Source organism: Heterodontus francisci, chromosome 5, assembly GCF_036365525.1.
Source record: "Heterodontus francisci isolate sHetFra1 chromosome 5, sHetFra1.hap1, whole genome shotgun sequence".
NCBI classification, from domain to species: Eukaryota; Metazoa; Chordata; class Chondrichthyes; order Heterodontiformes; family Heterodontidae; genus Heterodontus; species Heterodontus francisci.
This window is the reverse complement of record NC_090375.1, coordinates 32,278,483-32,297,266: the sequence shown is the minus strand read 5'-3', so window position 1 is coordinate 32,297,266 and position 18,784 is coordinate 32,278,483. Positions and strand designations below refer to the sequence as shown.

General features: G+C 43.6%; 1 protein-coding gene across 3 annotated transcripts in view; it reads right to left on the bottom strand.

The window, feature by feature from the left end:
* Positions 1 to 18,784, bottom strand: part of lama1 (laminin, alpha 1) — a 386,693-nt gene that overhangs the window by 22,619 nt on the left and 345,290 nt on the right. For all 3 annotated transcript variants that reach the window (XM_068031281.1, XM_068031282.1, XM_068031283.1), the window contains exons 52-57: positions 17,397 to 17,511; positions 8,436 to 8,606; positions 6,121 to 6,272; positions 5,088 to 5,273; positions 1,874 to 2,072; positions 319 to 431 (exon numbers count right to left, since the gene is read on the bottom strand). In XM_068031281.1, coding sequence (XP_067887382.1) covers positions 319 to 431; positions 1,874 to 2,072; positions 5,088 to 5,273; positions 6,121 to 6,272; positions 8,436 to 8,606; positions 17,397 to 17,511 — 936 coding nt within the window. The remainder of the gene's footprint in view (positions 1 to 318; positions 432 to 1,873; positions 2,073 to 5,087; positions 5,274 to 6,120; positions 6,273 to 8,435; positions 8,607 to 17,396; positions 17,512 to 18,784) is intronic.

Sequence of the window (18,784 nt, the reverse complement as noted above, 5' to 3'; positions counted from 1 at the left end):
GAAGAGCTCCATTGTGGATGAAAAAGCTCAACTGTCCTTTTGCATAGAGCTTTAAATCTAAAACTAGTCTCCAATAAAAGGTCATAAATCATAAATAAAAATGGAAAATGCTGAAAGCACTCAACAGGTCTGGCAGCATCTGTGGAGAGAACAACATTTCAGGTCGATGACCTTTCATCAAAACTGTTTCTCTCTTCACATGCGCTGAGCGTTTTCGGCATTTTCTGTTTTTATTTCAGATTTCTAGCATCTGCAACAATTTGCTTTTCCAATAAAGGTAATTTGCGGCCTTCACAACTATTGAACTAATGCACTTACTTTCTCTTGACTGTCATCTCATCAAGGGAGAGAATCATGTGACTGCCTCGCGCAAGACCAAATTGGTAAGAATCAGAAACAATGGCTGACAATTCCTCTCCTGCACACTGTGTCTGTTGACCAGAAACAACAAAGCAATAAAACATTCAAAATACAGGTTGAACAAATGTGTTTTATGAGAATGTAATCATTTGTACTCTCCTCCATCTTTGTTAGACTCCTTCACAGCAATTCCATTCAGGATGATGGACTGGATATTTGTGCCCTAGTCTTTGAACCAGCTGCCCTGGGAACAATTCTGCTCCTGACTGCCTGCCCTCTTCCTCTTCCCACCCCATCCTGCAACCCCCGGAAAAAATTCCCCATCCTAGAACTCACCGGAATGAGAGAAATGCCCCTTCATAAACTGGGGAAACTATTTCCAGTGAGAGATGGGTCGGTAAGCAGAGGACACAGATTTAAGGTGATTGGCAGAAGAACCAAAGGCGACATAAGGGAACTTTTTTTTTTACATAGCGTGTTGCACTGCACTGGACTGCACTGCCTGAAAAGGAGTTGGAAGCAGATTCAGTAGTAACTTTCAAAAGAGAATTAATTAGATAAATACTTGAAGGGGAAAACATTTACGGAGCTATGGGGAACAGAGCAGGGGTGTGGCATTAATTGGAAATCTCTACCAAAGAACTGACACATTCACAATGGACAGAATGATCATGTTCTACCATTGTTGTATCGTTCTACGATTCTATGACAGGAGGAAATTTGATGCCACAACATCACTCCACTCAAAGCTGAATGAATAAAAGCACTTTGAAAATTGTAATAGATCTCAATTTGAAACAGAAATGGTATCAGACTAATTTAAGATTAGAGTTCAACAATGAGAAAAACTAAAGGTTGCCGTTTGACTAGATAGCATTGAGACCAGTACCTGTAAAGTGCTGCATATACTCAGCTGGCAGATCTGTCAGAGCAGACTATACTCTGCGGTGGATTGGCATTTCCTCAGCCCGAAAAAAAGCTCTTCAAAGAGCTTCTGTTGTGGGTGGTTAATGTTTAATGTCACGATCACACAGGCAGGCCTTCTGCTTTTGCCTCGTGCTAAAAACACTATGTTTGAAAAGTTCCCAGGCTGTGGGATCTTTGTAAATAAGATTAACAGGAGCTGTAGCTTTCCATACAGCTCCTTGAGCCCTCTCTGCCATTCGACATGGCTAATCCTTCTGCCTCAACTTCACTTTCCTGTCCTATCCCCATATCCCTCGATTCCAGGGACACAATACCGGGTGCAACTGTCAAATACAACATTCCAGAAGTGGTCTCAAAACCCTTCCTCGAGTTTGCTTAGGAGTCAGGCCAATGAACTGATGCCTAAGTTATACTGCCACTTTCAGGTCGATGTGTATGCAGAACTATTTCACATCAACACAAAATTGGAAGCAAAATGGCAGCCTTAGTGAGAAATAATCTCATTGAGGATTTATTCAAACAGGGAATCTTCTACACACAAACAAGATCTCAGAATTTTCAATTTTGTCTGTTACAGTATCCTTACAGTTTTCTTTTTGGAGGATGAGCCGTGGGTGGTGATAGTGGGGGTTATCTTCTTCTCAGGCGGTTGGATGGGTGTAACAGTTGGCTGCAGTACTAGCTCTAAGTCTCTCTCCTCTGACTCAGGTGTTGCTCTCTCTGAAAGCAGGCAGCTGTCCAGATCAATATTCTGGTACTTCAAAGCACCACTGAAATCTAACAACCTGTGATTAAATAAGAATTTTCTTTTAAATCACCTAGAATGCATTGGCAATTACCATAAAACACAAGACTCAAGTTCACAATTATGTGACCTGCAAATACAGGGGAGTGACTAAGTCCTTTCAAAGTAAAAAAAACTGTAATGTTTTGTAGTTTTGCAGTAAGGATACAACATATATATAGATGTAACTTGAAACTGGATTTACTAACTGCTACTATTTTAAAAGGTTTGCTGCTGGTTTTAAAATAATGTTAATAGGACAATCCAAGCTTTATGGACTATAGTTTAGTACGTTTTCATAAACAGATTGTGATGAAGACTGCTTGTCACAATAGTTTTAATGTAATGAGCAATCTAGCAGATAATACTGCTGTAATGTTATACAGTGACACTCAGATTATGGCTAAGGAGCCATTTGTGACTCACTTTCCCTTGATTTGTGTTTTTTTTTGCTCTCGATGGGTGCAATCTTGCCAGCCCGGAAGACAATTAGGCCAATTAAAGACCCACTTCGGGCCAAGTTGCAGAAGCCTCCGGTTTCTCCCAGCATCGGTCTGGCCCCTCCCACACTGAGTCGAGGGTCTGGCAGCAACTTGGAGGCGGCCTCCCTGCAGCAGGCCGGAGGGCCAATAGTGCCTCCTCTCATCGGCATCGTTACTGCGCCGTGTAAATGCAAAAGCCACAGCCAGGGCTGTTTCTGTGGAGGGATTTCTGTCCATCTTGGGACGCCCTTGCACTTACCTCAGCAGTGCCCACCACTGCCGGTGGGGCTGCTGTCCGTCCAGTGCTGCAGCCTTGTGACTAGGCCTCCTGACCCGGGAACCCTTAATTGGACAGTGAATGCGGAGGTGGCCTTTTAATTAGTCGTCTCCCGGAAGACTTCCCCGTCGACGCAACTCTAACTTGCGCGGGGTCGGGGCCTGGAAATGGTTCCGACATATGACATTTTTCAAAGGGCAGAGGATTCAGCCCTATGTCTTTGAGATTTTATTCAAACCCTGCTCAGATGTGGGATCTTGCCAAAGCTCAAATTCAGCACTGTTTCCTCTCTATGGGACTTACAGTTTTGATAGAATTATATCTTATGAGTCATTTAGAGTCAGATACGGCACAGAAGTAGGCCATTTGGCCCATCGAGTCCATGCTGGCTTTCCATGGAGCTATTCAGTCTCTGCCCTACTCCCCCGCTCAATCCCCGTTGCCCTGCAAGTCTTCTTCATTCAAGTGGCCATCCAACTTCCTTTTGAAGTCATTGATTGTCTCCTCTTCCACCACCCTTGTGGGCAGTAAGTTCCAGGTCATTACCACCTGCTTCATTATATAGTTCTTCCTCATATCCCTCCTGCAACTCTTTCCCAAAACTTCAATCTGTGTCTCCTAGTCCTTGTACCATTAGTTAATGGGAACAGTTTTTCCTTGTCTAACTTATCCAAGCCTGTCATAATCTTGTACACCTCTATCAAATCTCCCCTCAATCTCCTTTGTTCTAAGGAGAACAAACTCAGCTTTTCCAACCTAATCTTGTAATTTAAATCCTCCATCCCTGGAACCATTCTGGTAAATCTCCTCTGCACCCTCTCAAGGACCCTCACATCCTTCCTGAAGTGTGGTGACCAGAACTGGGTGCAATACTCCAGCTGGGGTCTAACCAGAGCGTTATAAAAGTTCAGAATAACTTCCCTGCTTTTATACTCAATGCTTCTATTAATGAAGCCCAAGATCCCATTATGCTTTACTAACCACTCTCTCAATATGTCCTGCCACCTTCAAAGATCGATGCACATGCACCCCCCAGGCCCCTCTACTTCTGCACATTCTTGAGAACTGTGCCGTTAAGTCTATATTGCCTCTCCCTACTCCTTCTGCTAAGATGCATCACCTCACAGTTGTCAGTATCAAATTCCGTCTGTCACCTGCCTGCCCATTCTGCTAGCCTATCTATGTCTTGCTGCAGGCGGTTTATATCATCCTGCTTGCCACACCTCCAAGTTTGTTGTCATTGGAAAATTTTGAGATTCTACTCTGTATTTCAAGATCCAAGTCATTTCTATATAGCAATAAAAGCAGTGGTCCCAGCAGTGGCCCTTGAGGAGCCCCACTGTCTACCATCCTCCAGTCTGCAAAACAACAATTTACTACAACTCGTCCTTCAGCCAATTTTTTACCCAATTTGACACTGACCCTCCTATTCCATATCCCTCTGCCATCTGTATATATTTTAATATCCATGTAATTAGATCAATATATATAAACTATGGTTTAATGGATTATATCTGCACTATTACTTTAATTGCATTATCACCTGTCTTATAATACCTTTCTGTGGGGCAGTCTATTTTGAAATGCTGCCAAGGAAATCACAAACCCATTTCCCATCTTCTTTGATACAGGGTCAGTTTTAGTTTCCCCCTGCCTTGTCTGGTGCAAGCCAGGTCAGAGTGGGGTAAGGAGTTTTACTGTGAGCTTTACTCACACCTTTCCCACCCCGACAAGTGGGACATTCAGGTCAAGCTGGTGGGGTCCCTTTAAATATGCAGATGGGGCTCTGATGGCATCATCAGGGCCCGATCTGCTATTTTAACCTGTGGAGAAACGGTGGTGGCTTTTCTGCCAGGCAAAACCTGCCAGGATCAGTAGCCAGGGGCAGAAGAAACACAGCAAAGTAAGATTTAAACAAAATAAATTGTGAAATGTGGCTGAGCCGCTCCCATTTCTTTCCATTTTTATGTCTTGGTTGATTTACAAGAGTAGACACAAAAAGTTTTCTTTAAAAGTTAAAAACCACAACATAGGAGGTAGAAATAGGCAGTTTGATGCCCTTGATGTCAACAACCCTTTAGAGCCAGAAGTAATTTTATAAGCACCACATCAAACACTGCAAGGGCAGAACATTTTAAAATGTTTTTGAAGAGCAGTTATTATAAACAGTGACTCACTACATGTAGTTTACACTTGTTCTTAACTTCAGGTATGACAAGAACACAGGTGCTGATTGGATTAAATCATGGAAACTTACTCAGTATTCAGGACCAGGTTCTTGATGCATCCTGTGAATGATCTTGTTATCTTAAGGCCAATAGCGCCCTCTCCAGTTGGAATCCCACCAGCGTAGAGTCTGGTAATGTTCAATGGACTACTGTCTGCTGAGGACCCAAGTCTCATATCAAGGAAGTTTCCTTCATCAATCTGTAATGTCACTATCCTGCAAAAAGGAAACAAAAGGAGTTCAACGTACAGAGAGGAGATGCCAAAAGTCAGGAATCTGCTCAGGAGCCTCCCATGTTATACAGCCAATTATTTGATATTTTTAGTTAGGTCAATGGCCTAGAGGTTGAAATGCGTGGGGCCTGTTTTCAGGCTAAGGGCAGGTACTGAAGGGTCCAATATGGCGTTCGTGCACTCAGTCCACATTTGGGAGAGCGCCACTCGCCACGGAGTCGGCCTATGCAAATTGAGCACCTAAGGCCTGTTTCAGGCCCCTTTGGGAAATTGGATCGCGATTGACCCCAGTTTGCACCATGCCAGAGGAATGGGCCTTAAAGGGACCCATGGCTCCACATTGAAATTGCAGGTTGCTGCTGGTCACTCGTCACCCTCTTTCCCAATCGCCTCCTCCCCTGCCCTTCTAATGTCTCAATGTGTAAATGCACCACCTGGTGTGGTACTAAATTACGTAAAGCAGAAGGCCCCATGGTTTAATCTCTGTGAGTTCAGTATTGTACAAGTCATCTGCTCTCAGGAAAAGGCACCAAATGCTCCCGTCTGAGTTCAGAAAACATGTAAGAAGTTTTTACAAAAAAGTCATTCCCATTAAGCTGTTGTTGTGTATTTACATTTGTTCTGGCACTGATCTTTCTCATTCTGGTGTGATGTGATAAAAGCAGACCTGATTAAATGATGCAACTGATTTTTATAGGTGATTGTAGCCTTCCTGCTCAAAGACATTAGATTCAATAATCAATACCCATTATTTTAACTTTTCTTCATTTTATTTATACCAACTTCATTGTCAACTGATTTTGATCAGTTACGTACGTGACAATACACACCTCTTATTTCTCGTAAGTATGATAGAATGTTCTTGCCCATTACTGAAAGTTCCAGATGAGGGCTTGGCAACTACCCTCCTGGTGTTGACTCCATCACCGGTATTGACATGAGCTTCCACATGTCCATCAATGATCATAATGGCAAAGAAAGGCTGCAGGTATTGAAGAAGCAGTCAGAAAATCCTCAGATACAAGGTACACATCATGCAGTAGCCAGCACTGGCTGAAAGGCCGAAATACCACGAACACACTGCACTATTATTTTAAAGCTGCTCAGATGTAGTCAGCATTTATAAACTCCTCAGGGTTTATGTGAATGCTTTACTCCAGGAGAATATTCTTGCTTGAGGGGAAATAGGCGACACAATTTATTTAGTCCTGACAACAGCCTTTTTAATTATAATATCGCAATGTGATGTGCAAAAGGGCAGAATTGGAGGAGCAAAGAGATCTCATAGGGTTGTAGGGGTAGGGGAGATTGCAGAATTAGGGAGGGGGTGAGGCCACAGAGAGATTTGAATACAAGGATGAGAATATTAAATCAAGCTGTTGTCAGACTGGGAGCAAATGTAGGTCAGCGAGCACAGTGGTGATGGGTCAAAGGGACTGGGTGGGAGTTTAATTTCCAGCTAAAGTTTAAGCTCTTCAGTGGGATCATGAGCTCTTGTCTCAGCATTGCTATCCAGCATATAAGAACCACAGTGGTAATTCCTGGTCTTTACTGTAATTCTGTCTTTAGAGACTGACATAAAGCATGTTATGAAAGTGGAGCTATCCCAGCATTCAGTGCAATAGTGAAAGTCCTCTATTAAAACCTGCCTCTGAGTTTCATTTCACTGGCATATTTTGGTTCCTCAGTAAACGATGAGTAAAGTCAGTCACCTGGGCTGTGAAGAGAAAAAGAGAAACACAAAAAATGGCAAACAGAAGGGAAGGAAGAAAGATAAAAGGAAAAAAGAAAAAAGGTATGGAAAAAGGTAAAGAGGAGAGAGAAGAATACATGGTTAGAAATTATCACTAATTATGTTAGTGGAAAATTTATTTTAAATGTTAACACCTCTAAGACAGGACAAAGGATTTTCATGCAACTGAATTAAATGTTTATTCTCCAATATCAGAAATAGTGATATAACTTTCTACCTTTAACCATTTGATGTTTCTATGTGAGGTAACGCCTCAGCTATACAACTCAAGACTGAAAACCTCTCGTCTAGAATCTGTTTAATCCATCCTTTAGTAGGGTGGGGGTAGAGCTATGAACATATACTATTGTCGGAGCCTCCAAACATCACTGGAGTGTTCCTGAATTTTTAGAGACGTTGAAAGTGTTGGAAATGCAGAAACCCTGCCATGATATATTGGCATATCCTTCAATCTATATGCAGCATTCACCCATCTCAAATGTTAAGCTTTGCAATCATGGAAAAGCATATACTTAGAGCACAACAAGATCCACATCAAGACAGAAATTGGCTATACAACTTGAGGAATAGGTGCTGAGACTCTGATTTTGAATAGCATATTTTGCCTAAAGCTTCAGCGTGCTACTGGTATGACTTGTTCTCAGTTTCAACAGTTTGAAAATTATTTAGTTTTGCAAATAGAAATTCAAACCTTTAAATTAAAAAAATAAACAAATAGATTTTTCTTTACGGATCAGTGAATGGGAACTAAATTGCAATGAAATATTTAACAGAAGATTGCCTGTAAAATGATACTGAATGCATTTCAAAGCGATTGATTGTAGGCAAAGTGCTTTCAGATCTTCCTCAGAGACTTGATAAGGCACTTTATAAAGTTAAGCTGTTCTTTCATTTTAATGTATTTTGCTTTGTGGTACAGTGATCAAGGATGTGATAAACCTCACAGTTTATATGTACCTTCTTGTTCACTATTTCCTAATTAAAGCACTTCTGGAATTTCTTATGCTTGGTTCCCCTTAGGCCATTCGGCCCATCATGCATGTGCTGGCACTTTGAAAGCATTATCCCATTAGTCCCAGTCCCCTGCTCTTTCCCCTTAGGTCTGCAGATCTTTCCCCTTCAAGTATTTATCCAATTCCCTTTGAAAGTTACTGACATCATTGAAGAATGCTGGGCTGGTCACGCAGGTAGTGGCCTGTGGCACCGGCTGCCCCCGGGAATCAACGTAAGTGCCGCTTCTGAACAAATTTCTCCCCCTCAGTATATACCAATTTACCTTTGAATCTGCTCCCACTAACCTTTCAGACAGTGCATTCCAGATCATAACAACTCACTACATTAAAAAGTTCCCTTCATTTCCCCTCTGGATTTTTTGCCAAACCCTTGACTCACCATTTTTGTCTGCCGACGATTACGGCTCCTCATTGATTTGCCAAAACCGGCTAAGATGATTCCAGTGTCATTCTTAGTGGCAAAAGTCGCCATTAACTTTGCTTCCACTGGCAGGACTTTAGGCCGTAACTGAATGTATCCATCATTTAAAATGGTCACACTGCGGATAGGCTGTTAAAAAAAATGTACAAAAAACCCAATTTTTTTAAAGCATTTCCATCTGTACTTAGTTCTGGCCTATGCAGCCATGGAATAGAAATCAATTAATCTTCATCTCTGACAAATGAATGACAAAAAACTAATCAGAACTGAGAATTCTAGCTAAATCATGCACCAACTAATATCACTGATTGGAAAATGACCAGGTCATGTGCTGTGAGGAGGAACAGCACAGAAATCTATTTTGCAGCAGCCAGGAGGTAAGAGCAGGAGCTAAGAACTTGCCGTTTATTTTGTAGGTCTAATCACGTAATATACAATTGCCCAGTTACTTCAGTTTACTTGGGAAGTCACTTGTCAATGTCTGGGGTTGCTGTTCCTTTGTAGCAGGAATAAAACTTATGTTGTATAAACCCACAGAGTGGACTTCCCAGTGGAACAGCATTCCTAATAATGAGGCCCAGCCACTTCCAACTGCATTAATAAGCCATTTAAACACTTGTATCAGTGCAATTGAGAGTGAGGCAGAGGCTTATTCTGTAAAATTCCAGTAGAATGCAACCGTTTAGGTCACACAAAGAGCAGATTTGATGACCAGTTGCTAAAAGTGCTTAACAAGAGAGTTGCAGAATGAAGAAAAAAATTGGCCATTTGCTCAAACAGCAACTGGTGCAACAAGCATAGGAACAGATTGGAGACAAAGTGAATGACCTGCCCAGAACCCAGCAGACCTGGAGATCTGCGATGAAGATGGTTGCCCTCAAGGAAGCAGCTACTGTAAAGCTAATATCTCAAAATTACTTATTTGCTTATAGGACAAGATGACAAATGATAGAAGGAAGCAGACAGGAACTGGAGGAGGTCTGAAGCAGGACAAGGTCTTGACTCCTTTTGAAGAGACCTGCCTGAATATAAAAAGTACAAATGCAACAAGGCACCAAACCCACCAAACTGTACTCCCCACCTCACTTGCTTAAAACCTAATTCTTTTCTAGCCTTTGCCAGTTCTGATGAAAGGTCACAGCCCTGAAATGTTAATTCAGCTTCTCTCTCCACAGATGCTGCCTGACCAGCTGAGTATTTCCAGCACTTTCTGTTTTTATTTTAATGCAACAAGGGACCAGGCCCAGAACCAGCATATTTCTGACTTAGCTTCTTCCGTTACTAACACACAGGTGTACACTACACTCAAAGTGAGTAACAATATTCATATCACTCACTACCTACATTCCCCTTCCACACTCCTACCCTACCTCCTTCTGCATCTGTCCCTGGAAAATACTATCCCCCAATTCCCCCACTTTCAAAATCCCAACTGTCTAGCCCTTGGGCCCTTTGCTCACACAACATTTCTGCAGCTACTGCTTTGTTCAGCTGCACCCTCACCTCCACCATTGATGCCATAGTCCCTAATAGAACCATTACTCTCTCTCACCCTGACCATTCTTCCGGTACAGCCCTCATCTCTGCTCTCTTAAGTCCATGGGATGCAGACTGGAAAGGATATGGTGAACAATGGTCCTCTTAAACCCCTTTCCCCTGTCCCCTCCACCTTCAATTCCAACAATAAGGGTGAGGAGCTCATGGATTTCTTTGTCACTAAGAACGAGACTGTCCAATCAGCTGCATCTGCCACTCCCCTCCCTTCCACTAGCCCACCTGGCTGAACTTCCTCTAAAGCCTCCACTGCCTGAGCCCTGAACTTGTATCTTTCTCTAGTTTCTCTCCTATCTCCCCTCATTCCCTCTCTGAGCTCATCTTGTACATGAGACCCACCTCCTGCTCTCTCAATCCTGTTCCCATTAAACTGCTGATCTCCCAATTTCCCCTCCTGGTCCCCGCGTTAGCTAATATTGTAAATGGTTCTCTCGCTTCAGGTGTTGTCCTTCTCTCCTTTAAATCTGCCGTCATCACCCCTCTCCTCAAAAAATCAACCCTTGACCCCATCGTCCTTGCAAACTACCACCCCTTTCCTCTCCAAAGTCCTTGAATGATTGTCACCTCCCAAATCTAAGCCCATCTTTCCCAGAACTCTGTGTGAATCCCTCCAATCAGGTTTCCACCCCTGCCAAAGTACCGAAACAGCTCTTATCAAAGTCACAAATGACATCCTCTGTGACTGTGACTAAGGTAAATTTTCCATCTTCGTTCTTCTCGTCCTGTCTGCAGCCTTTGACACGGTTGACCACACCATCCTCCTCCAATGTCTCTCCACTGTTGTCCAGCTGGGAGGGACTGCTCTCACCTGGTTCCATTCTTATCTATCTAATCGTAGATAGAGATTCACCTGCAATGGCTTCTCTTCCTGCTCCTGCAACGTTACTTCTAGTGTTCCCCAAGAATCTATCCTTGGCCTCCTCCTATTTCTCATCTACATGCTGTCCCTCAGTGACATCATCTGAAAGAACAGTGTTAGTTTTCACATGTACACTGATGACATCCAGCTCTACCTCACCATCATCTCTCTCAACTCCTCCACTGTTGCTAAATTATCAGACTGCTTAGTCAATATCCATTACTGGATGAACAGAAATTTTCTCCAATTAAATATTGGGAAGACTGAAGTCATCAGGCTGTATTTTATGGCCCCCCTGGGGATGGGAATGGACGGGGGGGGGCTCATAAATATTCATGGGAAGATGGCGGGGGGGTGCGGGGTGGAGTGCCCATTGCCTTCCTGATGCCTTCAAATTTAGTCCAGGGCATGGAAGGCCAAGGATAGCCTTCCAACCCAGAGGCCAATTGAGGCCCTTAGGTGGCCAATTAATGGCTAATTAAGGGCCTCTTCTTGCCACTGCTGCATTTTACCAGCGGTGGGATGGGGGGTGGGGGGGGGGAGGGGGAGGGTGCCTCCGCCATGTCAGGAGGCCACCCAAAAACTCAAGGCAGCCTCCATCTGGGCTTGTGAGGAAGGCCCTCCTCTGTGAGCAATTTGTGTCCCACGGAGGGCTCCCACCAGCAAAGGCCGTTTCTGTGTCATCACTCACACCCCTTCCCTTAGTAACCACCCACACCTCCCGCCGCCCCTCCCCCCCAAGTTGGCACGTAGCTGACTGGCCCCGCTGAGCCCACTCTCACTTACATTTAGTCCGGGCTCCATGGCTGCTCTTCAAGTGGCTGCTGCAGTTCCAGCAGTTACCGCCGTTCCCAATGGCACTGTTGGGACTACTGTGCTGCCGGCCAATCAGTGGGGTAGGGAGGCGGGATGGATGGGGATCCCAGTGCTGGGCAGTTAATTGCTTGAGTGCCATTAAATACAGCAGGGGGATGGGGTGTCCTGCAAAGGGTCAAGGCGGGGTTTCCCTCACCTTTTGGGCCTGGCATTGGAACCCCCCACCCCTGGGCTGCATAAAGCTTTTCCAGTCCCGGCTCCAAACTCTGTTTCCTAGCTATTGACTCCATTCCTCTCCCTGGCAACAGTATGAGATTAAGCCAGTCTATTTGAAACCTTAGTGTCACAGTTGACCTCGAGATGAGCTTCTGACCTCATGTTTGCACCATCATTAAGACTGTGGATTTCCACCTCTGTAACACTAGCTGACTTCACCACTCTCTCAGCTCATCTGTTGCTGAAACTCTCATTCATGCCTTTGTTGCCTCTAGACTTGATTATTCTAACGCACTCCTGGCTGGTCTCCCACATTCTATTCTGAGTACATTTTAGGTAATCCGAAACTCTTCTGCCCATGTCTTAACTCGCACCAAGTCTCATTCAACTATCACCCATGCGCTCACTGACCTACATTTGCTCCAGATTAAGCAACGCCTTGATTTAAAAATTGTCATCCTTATTTTCAAATCCTTCCATGGCCTCACCTCTCCCTATCTCTGTAATCTCCTCCAGCCCCACAACACTTTGAGATATTGGTGCTCCTCTAATTCTGGCTTCTTGAGCATCCCTGATTTTAATCAGTCCACCATTGGTGGCCGTGTCTTTCGTTGCCTCGGCCTTAAACTCAGGAATACCCTCCCTATACTTCTCCACCTTGGTTTCCTCCTTTAAGACACTCCTTAAAACCTACCTTTTCAACCAAGCTTTTGGTCATCTGACCCAATATCTCCTTATGTGGTCTGATGTCATATTTTGTTTTATAATGCACCTGTGAAGTGCCTTGGAATGTTTTATTACATTAAAGGCACTATATAAATATAAGTTGTTGTTGTATAGCTACAGCAAAAGCTCTGTTTGAAGGAGTTTAAGTAATGCTGCATTCTGACATATCTTCTTTTGTTTTCTTAGGACTGAAAGACAGGGTCAAGACCTGGCCAGGGTCCCTGAGCAAGTTAGCATTTTGTGACATTCCTATCATTTTTGCAAAGCACCAGCAGAGTTAATGCATCATGGCAAATCCTGAGAGTGAGAGGGCAGGACTTGTTCAATCACAGTGCGTGGATAAGGAAGTGTGAATGAAGACCAGGGACCTGCTGCTTAAAAGCTTTGCACGGTGGTGCCTAGGGATTTAAATATCATTGACTCAGCCTCCTCACTTGGGTGCTATTCTGCTGGAGGACTTAGCTAGATTATCTACCATCCTAGTGCATGCTACAAAGTGGTAACACAATTGTGAATGCAGACAATCTCATAAGCCACAGCACTGAATAAACATGTGAACATTCGAACAAATGAACTAGGATCAGGAGTAGGCTACTCGGCCCCTCGAGCCTGCTCCGCCATTCTATAAGATCATGGCTGATCTGTTTGTAGACTCAACTCCACTTTCCCGCCTACCCCTGATACCCTTTGACTCCCTTTTATGTCAAAAATCTGTCTACCTCTGCCTTAAAAACATTCAATGACCCTCCCTCCACCGGTCTCCGGGGAAGAGAGTTCCAAAGACTCAAGACAATCTGAGATTAAAAAAATTCTCCTCATCGCTGTCTTAAAAAGGAGACCCCTTATTTTTAAACTGTGCCCCCTAGTTTAGTCTCTCCCACAAGGGGAAACATCTTTTCAACATCCACTCTGTCAAGTCCCCTCAGGATCTTATATGTTTCAATCAGATCACCTCTCATCCTTCTAATCTCCAATGAATACAGACCCAACCTGCCCAGCCTTTCCTCATAAGACAACCCTCTCATCCCAGGAATCAGTCAAGTGAACCTTCTTTGAACTACTTCCAATGCAATTATATCCTTTCTAGAGTAAGGAGACCAAAATTGTATACAATACTCAAGATGTGGTCTCACCAATGCCCCGTACAACTGTAGCAAAACATCTCTACTTTTATATTCCATTCCCCTTGTAATAAATGACAACATTGCATTTGCCTCCTTAATCACTTGCTGTACCTGCATACTAACCTTTTGTGTTCCATGTCCTCTAAACCCCATGTTGCCACTCAACGTGGCCATATTGTGTGACAGGAAAAAAATCTGACCACTTTTCTGCTTATTACATGGTTAGCAACAGTACATAATCTGTCAAACAAACCTGTAACTATTTCTAGGCATTCAAGAGACTGGATTTACATAGTAACGTTAATAAATCAACAGAAAATTCTGGAAACATGTGAAAGGCCTAAATTACTGCTCTGTGACTGCAATCAGAGCCACAGAGTCACAGAATCATAGAGTTATACAGCACAGAAACAGGCCCTTCGGTCCATTGTGTCTGTGCCGGCCATCAAGCACCTAACTATTCTAATCCCATTTTCCAGCACTTGGCCTGTAGCCTTGTATGCTATGGCGTTTCAAGTGCTCATCTAAATACTTCTTAAATGTTGTGAGGGTTCCTGCCTCTACCACCTCTTCAGGCAGTGCGTTCCAGATTCCAACCACCCTCTGGGTGAAATTTATTTCCTCAAATCCCCTCTAAACCTCCTGCCCCTAAACTTAAATCTATGCTCCCTGGTTCTTGACCCCGCCGCTAAGGGAAAACGTTTTTTCCTTTCTAACCTATCAATGCCCCTCATAATTTTGTATACCTCAATCATATCTCCCCTCAGCCTTCTCTGCTCTAAGGAAAACAACCCTAGCCTTTTCAGTCTCTCTTCATTGCTGAAATGCTCCAGCCCAGGCAACATCCTGGTGAATCTCCTCTGCACCCTCTCCAGTGCAATCACATCCTTCCAATTGTGCGATGACCAGAACTGTACACAGTACTCCAGCTGCGGGCTAACTAGTGTTTTATACAGCTCCATCATAACCTCCCTGCTCTTATATTCTATGCCTCGGCTAATAAGGGCAAGTATCCCATATGACTTCCTAACCACCTTATCTACCTATGCAGCTGCCTTCAGTGATCTATGGACAAGTACACCAAGGTCCATCTGACCCTCTGTACCTCCTAGGGTCCTACCATCCATTGTATATTCCCTTTCCTTGTTAGTCCTCCCAAAATGCATCACCTCACACTTCTCAGGATTAAATTCCATTTTATTTTATTTAGAGATACAGCACTGAAACAGGCCCTTCGGCTCACCGAGTCTGTGCCGACCATCAACCACCCATTTATACTAATCCTATATTAATCCCATATTACTACCACAGCCCCTCAATTCCCCTACCATCTACCTACACTAGGGGCGATTTACAATGGCCAATTTACCGATCAACCTGCAAGTCTTTGGCTGTGGGAGGAAACCGGAGCACCCGGCAGAATTTGCCACAGCTCCGCCCATCTTACCAGCCCATCTATATTGTCCTGTAATCTAAGGCCTTCCTCCTCACTATTTACGACACCACCAATTTTCCTGTCATCTGCTAACTTATTGATCAGACCTCCTATATTCACGTCTAAATCATTAATGTACACTACAAACAGCAAGGGTCCCAGCGCCGATCCCTGCGGTACACCACTAGTCACAGACTGCCACTCGCAAAAACAACCCTCGACCATTACCCTCTGCCTCCTGCCACGAAGCCAATTTGGAACCAAATTGCCAAATTGCCCTGGATCCCATGGGCTCTTACCTTCTTAACCAATCTCCCATGCGGGACCTTATCAAAAGCCTTACTGAAGTCCATGTAGACTACATCAACTGCATTACCCTCATCTACATATCTCGTCACCGCCTCGAAAAATTCAATCAAGTTAGTTAGACACGATCTCCCCCTGACAAAGCCATGCTGACTACCCTTGATTAATCCCTACCTCTCAAGTGGAGATTAATCCTGTTGCTCAGAATTTTTTCCAATAGTTTCCCTACTACTGATGTTAGACTCACTGCCCTGTAATTACCTGGTTTATCCCTGCTACCCTTCTTGAATAATGATAGCACATTAGCTGTCCTCCAATCCTCTGGTACCTCTCCTGTGGCCAGAGTGGATTTGAAAATTTGTCTCAGAGTCCCTGCAATTTCCTCCCTTGCCTCACATAACAGCCTGGGATACATCTCATCTGGGCCTGGGGATTTATTCACTTTTAAACCTGCTAAAACAGCTAATACTTCCTCCCTTTCAATGCTAATATGTTCAAGTATATCACAATCCCACTCCCTGATTTCTACACCTACATCATCCTTCTCCATAGTGAACACAGATGAAAAGTAATCATTTAAAACCTCACCTATGTCCTCTGGCTCCACACACAGATTGCCACTTCAGTCCCTAATGGGCCCTACTCTTTCCCTGGTTATCCTCTTGCCCTTAATATACTTATAAAATGCATTAGGATTTTTCTTTATCTTGCCTGCCAATGTTTTTTTCATGCCCCCTCTTCACTCTCCTAATTACTTTTTTAAGTACCCCCCTACACTTTCTATACTTCTCTAGTTACTCCACTGTTTTCAGCGCTCTGAATCTGCCATAAGCCTTCTTTTTTTTCCTGATCCAATCCTCTATATCCCTTGACATCCAGGGTTCCCTAGACCTGTTGGTCCTACCCTTCACCTTAAGGGGTACATGTTGGCTCCGAACTCTCACTATTTCCTCTTTGAATGACTCCCACTGATATGATGTAGACTTTCCTACAAGTAGCTGCTCCCAGTCCACTTTGGCCAGATCCTATTTTATCATCTTAAAATTGGCCTTCCCCCAATTCAGTACCTTTATTTCCAGTCCATCTTTGTCCTTTTCCATAACTACCTTAAATCTTACAGAGTTATGGTCACTATCCCCGAAATGCTCCACCACTGACACTTCTACCACTTTTCTGGCTTCATTCCCTAAGATTAGGTTCAGTACCGCCCCTTCTCTTCTAGGACTTTCTACGCACTGGCTCAAAAAGCTCTCCTGTATGCATTTTAAGAATTCCGCCCCCTTTATGCCTTTTGCACTGGGACTATCCCAGTTAATATTGGGGAAGTTGAAATCTCCTACTATTATTAGTCTATTATTTTTACACGTCTCTGAGATTTGCCTACATATCTGCTCCTCTACCTCTCCCTGACTTTTTGGAGGCCTGTAGTACACTCCCAGCAAAGTGATTGCCCCCTTTTTGTTTTTAAGTTCTACCCATATGGCCTCATTTGAGGAACCTTCTAAGATATAATCCCTCCTTACTGCAGTAATTGACTCCTTGATCAACAGTGCAATGCCACCTCCTCTTTTACCCCCTCCCCTGTCACACCTGAAGATTCTATACCCTGGAATATTAAGCTGCCAGTCCTGCCCCTTCCTCGACCAGGTCTTTGTGATAGCAACAATATCATAATCCCATGTGCTAATCAATGCCCTCAGGAATCCCGACTCTTGATTTCTACCTGTTGTTTTCTTATTCTCCTCCCAGTATTCTTCCATCCTATGAAGTGATCTGATTATCTTCTGGTTTCCAGTTTTGATACAAGTTTTTACAGATTCTGATGAGCTCGTTGTATATTTACATCCTTAACATATTTATTTCATATTTCTGCTTTTTTTTACCTCAAGCAAGCAACCTTTCTTCACACCCAAGGAATTCCTCAGCAGGTCAAACGTAGATCGGTAAATTTCCACCTTCTTCAAGCAGCCCACAAATGATTTGCTAAGAACTTCTTTCCTGCAAAAAAACAGTCACCGATTGTAGATAAAAACCTGAATTTGAAACATCACAACTGGTGCAATAGGTTGAAGTAGCGAATGTTAAAAAGAGATAGTTTAGCTTCCCTGAAAAGTAAGCAGAATGAAACTGCCTTCAGATGAAAACGCTACTTACTGCTCACTAAACATTAATTGGTGATGTGTGCCAGTTTCTGAAGGGTAGGTTGGAACTGAACATTTAGATCAGTCTCTCCTAACTGGCATCCTCTGAGGAACACTAGGATAAAGAATTTTACTGGAACACTTTCTCCACCATGGAGGTTTAGTTTAGTTTCATCCCTGAATTAAACACTGAAGGTCCAAAGCTTTACTCATCTCAAGTAGGTACACTATAATGTAAGCATTGTGTGTTACGGATTGCAGTGTACTAAAATAGCAATTAGATTGAACTTTAACAGCACAAAAGTAGTGCAATATAGCTGGATAGGGAGATTTGGACTAGTTGAGTGAGTGGGATAATGCATGGCAGATGCAGTATAATGTGGATAAATGTGAGGTTATCCACTTTGGTAGCAAAAACAGGAAGGCAGATTACTATCTGAATGGCTATAAACTGAGAGAGGAGAATATGCAGCTAGACCTGGGTGTTCTCGTACACCAGTTGCTGAAGGTAAGCATGCAGGTGCAACAGGCAGTAAAAAAGGCAAATGGTATGTTGGTCTTCATAGCGAGAGGATTCGAGTACAGGAGCAGGGATGTCTTGCTGCAATTATGCAGGGCCTTGGTGAGGCCACACCTGGAATATTGTGTGCAGTTTTGGTGTCCTTATCTGAGGAAGGATGTTCTTGCTATAGAGGGAGTGCAGCAAAGGTTTACCAGACTGATGCCTGGGATGGCGGGACTGACGTATTAGGAGCGATTGAGTCGGTTAGGATTATATTCGCTGGAATTCAGAAGAGTGAGGGGGAATCTCATAGAAACCTAGAAAATTCTAACAGGACTTGACAGGGTAGATGCAAGAAGGATGCTCCCGATGTTGGGGGAGTCCAGAACCAGGAGTCATAGTCTCAGGATACGGGGTAAACCTTTCCGGACTGAGATGAGGAGAAATTTCTTCACCCAGAGAGTGGTGAACCTGTGGAATTTGCTACCACAGAAAGCAGTTGAGACCAAAACATTGTATGTTTTCAAGAAGGAGTTAGATATAGCTCTTGGGTCTAAAGGGATCAAAGGGTATGGGGGGAAAGCGGGAACAGGTTACTGAGTTGGATGATCAACCATGATCATAATGA